Raw genomic sequence first — 5,393 nt, forward strand, 5'->3', positions numbered from 1 at the left:
CCTCAAGCCGTGGTCTATTGGTTGGCGGGGTTAGGGAAGGAGGGAGGGAGAAAATGACCTAAAACAATCAAATGAAACACAACAGTCTAAGCTGGAGACTAACTAATAGACGTTATACATTATTTATGACTATGGAGAAATTGTTAAAGTGCCAATCCTTTGCAAATTAATAGACAGATCATCTGAATCAATAACCTGATGCTGCTTCCTCTCGAAAGCTTGATTAGCAGTAGAATCTCTAGATTTCTCGAGCTGCATCTTCAAATCTGAAACGCGCTTCCGAAGTTTCTCGCCTTGATCTGGCAGGTTTGAAATCAATGCCTGAAACAAAAGGTATATAATAAATAAGAGCAAAGTATAAACACTTCTCATAAATCTTCAAGCATTAATTTTACCTTGTTTTGAAGGGTTTGTGAAAGACGAATTATTCTTTCCGCAATCACTTCAGTTTTTTCTTGTAATTCTTCTTGAGGTAAGGAATTAACTGGCTGCAAAAATAACCTGCTATCTTTTGGGTTGAAAGCAAACTCAGCACTGAAAATCCAGTAAAACACAAATTTTCTAAGCATTATGCATTAACAAGCACTACGAAAGGATAATAAAATTCAAGGAATGCATAGTTCATACGCATGGTCTGTAGATTCAATGGACGGCTTTGATTGTGAGCTCTGAACAATTCTATTTCCGGTGAGACTGCAGTTGGTGACAGAGTAAAGAATCATAAATCCCTGAATAATTCTCCATCACCAAAATAACAACTAAAACATGAAACCAATGTTTTCAATCAGAACATTTGCAGGGAAAAAAAAATCCATTCGCTCTGCTTTAAACAAACTTTAAACTAGCTACGAGTAAAAGGCATATAAGAAATTATCACACATGTATTAATTACAATGCAATCAAATCAACATAAGTTTGAGACAAAGAATAACCTATCCGAGTAGCTATTCTCTTGTGTAAATGATATGGTTGAAGTTTTAGAGAACAGCAAACTGTGATGACTAACGCCAGCAATTCCCAAACTCTTTAGGAACTCAATATGGCCCTTCAGTTCGTCGCCCCTGGTGGATGACATAATATTAGTAGACTAAAGAATTAACATGAGGGAGTTCTACTGTAAACTCCTGTAAAGAGTGAGTTATAATTCCCGAAACAACAGAGAATAACAAATTAGAACAAGTTCAAACAAAACTTTAGTCTAAGATGCAGTAGAAATAAAGACTGAAATATAATTCAAAATAGCCGGGAAGCAGCAGGCCCAAAAATCAGGCAAAAGTGCATGCGTGGAGTCATTAAAAGCACAATGTAATAAGCATGTCCATGTTCCAGCTGTTACATCACGATGCTTTACATGATAAGCCCTTCTTTGAGCCCGACTTATAAACAAAAAAAATCTCTATGGCTGAATAATCATCAGATGGTTCCAGCTGTTACATCACGATGCTTTACATGATAAACCCTTTTTTGACAAAGATTGAAGCCAAAAATGAGCCCGACTTAAAAACAAAAAAAATCTCTACGGCTGAATAATCATCAGATACAATTATAAGTCTCTAAAGAATCATTTATAGAAAATATGCAATAATTAAATAAACAATTTGCATAATTCAACCAATAATTTTGGTTAAAAACAAGAACTGAAAATATTCATGCTTTAATCGATTTTGCATCACCTATTCACACACTAAATGAGCTCAAAAAAGTATTAAAAATATGAAGTTTACAGAAAATACTAACATCTTTGATACCATTGTGTTAAATAAGAGTGCCTCCGCAGAAACAAATACAAAAAATCACAAAATAAATGTAAGAGATCAATTACTACGAAAAAAACACCAAATATATGGGGATTGACTTCGGTAAAATTTTGATAATTGTAAAATATACATCAATTATCGCATTCCCTGAAATGCGAACGAATCAATTTTATAAAATTCGACACCTTGAGTCATCAATTTGACATATAGCATTATGTATGAATTATAAATGTATGGGGAGAAATAAATTGTTAAATATATGAACTAAATTAACCCATAATAATTCTCTAATCCCTCATTATTGTTCCCAGCCAACTCTCTCCTGCACTAAACCTTGCATGCAACGGCGAAGATGAGATTAAATGGTCAGGATTTAATAAGGAGAAGTTAAATATCACATTCCATTTCAATTGCTCACCTTCATCACAGTGGTTCCATTAGTTTGGAGCAACCAGCGATCATGGCACTGTAGAAAGTGCAATCCAGGCAACCAGCAAAGAGCAGTAGCTCACAGCTGGGGGTTTCGGTAAGAAATCTCTTAGAAACTCACTTCCACTATATCTAGAGCACTCTTTTCCTTCCATACGATTTCCTTTTGACATTTGCCATGATTTTTTGTTATTATTGCTAGGCGAGAACCGAATACTGCACCTCGGTAGGGCTGTTAGCAGGAAATTTGAGAAGAAAAAACGGAAAAGGGCAGAGGAAAGGCAGGGTGGAATAGAAAGGTATCACAGAGGTATATTTATGCCAAGAAGCCCATTTGAAGTATAAAATAATATGATTTATGCTTTGGGATTAAATCATGGCTTCATAATAATCTAAGGGATTAGTGATTCCGGATGGTTTACTCGACGCAGCAATGACCTTGAGGCGAGCTTTAAGAAACTCATTTACTCGACGCAGCAATGACCTTGAGGCGAGCTTTAGGAAACTCATCGTAGGGCTGCTCCGTAGGGCTGCTCCGTAGTTTCAGATGAAAAAATTCTTATGCTAAATTTAAAATTTGTAGGATTCTTATATGATTTCTTTTCACATATGACTGCATTAGAATTTTCTACATATTATTGAATACCTGCACAGTTTATATGAATGTCAGTTTGAACTAGCACTGACAATGACTATGATTTTTTTCTATTATATTAATATTATGAGCATTAACACTGTGATTGCAGGTCCCAAGCCCGGATGTGAAAAGTGGAGGATTGTGTTAGGTAGTCGACAACAAGCATAAAACTTGTCGAAAAAATCATGACATGAATCCTTTTGATCATTATGTAAGTGTTAGAGCGTCTCTTGAAAGCGACGCGATGTATAGCCTGAATACAGTGAAAAGTGAGCAAGGGCTGCTACACCGGTGCCCGGGTGTACTGTCAAATAAGCAAGGGTACTCACACTACGGACGAATGCAGATAAAGAAGTTAGTCTATTAATGAAACTAATATTAGGATACGATCTTGGAATATAGGCACTCTCAATGGTAAATTAATGAAATTAGTTGATATTACGATTCATAGGAAAATTAATATCTTATGTATTCAAGAAACTAAATGGGTTGGAGAAAAGGCTAAGGAGATTAATAACTTAGGTTTTAAACTTTGGTATTCTGGGAAGAGCGCACTATAAATGGTGTAGGTGTAATTATTGAAAAGAGTTTGAAAGATAATGTTGTAAAAATTAATAGAGTTGGTGATAGAATTATAACCCTTAAAATAATTATTGATACTAAGATTTTTAATATTATAAGTGTGTATTCTCCTCAAGTAGGTTTAGATACAAGATCTAAAGATAAATTTTAGAATGACTTAGAAGACTTGATACAAATGATACCACTTGAAGAAAAAATTTTTACTGGAGGAGATTTACATGGACATGTCGGAAGAGTGGTAGCATTATTATTCATAAAATATCACATCAAGTTTTTGACACCGTTGTAAAGCGGAGTCAATTTTATAAATTTTACACAACTATATTTTCTGAGATCAATAAGCATATGAAACATCGAGGTGGCTTATAAGTTCGAGGTGTGGGGTGGAAGGCAATGATGCAAAAAACCTTTAATCAACTTTTTTCTTATAGCTAAAAATATAAAATCAATATTCAATTTATAAGATGCCCTTTTCACTTCCTTAAGTTGTTGACTCCCCCAACCCTTCCTTAAAAGATTTGGTAAACAATAAAAAATACTACACTTTTAAACTTTCAGATACTACACCAATAAAATAACAAGTGTTATAACTGATAAGACAACCGATACTTACTTATAGAATGACGAAACACACTGCACACTGTTAATCGATAAGTTCAGATACTATATATCACTTATTTAAACATCACACATAGGTGCACCACACCCTGATAAATTCAGATACTATCTCATATGGGTACATTTTGCCTCTAACTTATAAACTCATATACTATTTGGGTTCACCAATCCATTAAATGATAGGGTTTAGGGTTGCCCGACTCTAGAGGTAATTCGTTGGTGACTTTTAATTGATATTGATAGATAGACTTCAATATATTAGTGGCGTGGGGGATCGAGAAAATGAGAAAAAAAAGAAGTCTAGTATGGGTCTAACCCTAAATTAAAATCTTATATCCCACTTTAAATTTTCATATGCTTATGAGCATCTTATTACTTATAAGAGTGGATCTAATAAAACACAAATTGATTACTTTCTTATGAGAAGAGATCGTCGAGATTGTAGAAATTGTAAGGTCATTCCAAGTGAGAATTTAAGTATTCAACATCGTTTATTAGTTCTAGATTTTAAAATGCAGAGTTGTAAAATAAAGAATACTAGGACTCGTCATCGTAGATTAGAATGAGGGAACCTAAAAGACAAATAAAATTATTTTTATGAGTAAAATTCAAGATTTCAAATTTTCGGATGTTCATGAAGAAGCAAATGTTATGTATGTGCTTGGAGAATCAAAAGAAAAAGTTTTTATAAAAAAAAAATAGTTGGTGGTGGAATAATAATGTGCAAGAAAAGTTAAAATGTAAGAAGTTATGTTATAAAGATTGGTTTAAATGTAAAAGCTTAGAGAACTGTGAAAAATATCAAACGGCTCGCAGTGAATCTAAAAGAACAATCTGTGACGCTAAAAAAGGGTGAAAAATATATATATAAACTAGTCAAACAAAGAAAGAAGAAAAGTAAAGATTTTATTAAAGAAGAAAATCAAAAAATACTTTTCTTAGAAAAACATATTCAACATAGATGGGTGAGTTTTTTTGATAAACTTTTTAATGAAGTTAATGAAAATACGATCAACCTTAGTGATCTTAATATCGTGAATAATAATAAAACGTTTCATTGTCACTGTCGCATTAGTAAAAAAGAAGTTGAGGAGCCTTTAAGGAAAATCAAGGGTGGAAAGTCTGTAGGACCTGATGATATCCCAATTGAAGTGTGGAAATATTTAAGAGATTTGAGAGCTTCTTGGCATACTAAACTCTTTAATATTATTTTAAAAACTAAAAAGATGTCTGAGGAGTGGATGAAGAGTATTTTGGTCCCCATTTTTAAGAATAAAGGATATGCACAAGAGTGTGCAAATTATAGAGGAATTAAGTTGATGTGTCATACTTTAAAATTATGGGAGAGGGTAATTGAACATAGGTTAAGA

General features: G+C 33.4%; 1 protein-coding gene across 1 annotated transcript in view; it reads right to left on the reverse strand.

Moving 5' to 3' along the window:
* Nucleotides 1-12: 12 nt before the first annotated feature.
* The window catches only part of LOC110031134 (protein CHROMATIN REMODELING 24), a 100,166-nt gene continuing 94,785 nt past the window's right edge, over nt 13-5,393 (reverse strand). Inside the window, exons 18-21 of the mRNA XM_020734199.1 lie at nt 933-1,061; nt 628-693; nt 396-534; nt 13-321 (exon numbers count right to left, since the gene is read on the reverse strand). Coding sequence (XP_020589858.1) covers nt 130-321; nt 396-534; nt 628-693; nt 933-1,061 — 526 coding nt within the window. The 3' untranslated portion in view covers nt 13-129. The remainder of the gene's footprint in view (nt 322-395; nt 535-627; nt 694-932; nt 1,062-5,393) is intronic.

This window comes from Phalaenopsis equestris, unplaced genomic scaffold, assembly GCF_001263595.1.
Source record: "Phalaenopsis equestris unplaced genomic scaffold, ASM126359v1 Scaffold000774, whole genome shotgun sequence".
In the NCBI taxonomy this organism is placed as follows: Eukaryota; Viridiplantae; Streptophyta; class Magnoliopsida; order Asparagales; family Orchidaceae; genus Phalaenopsis; species Phalaenopsis equestris.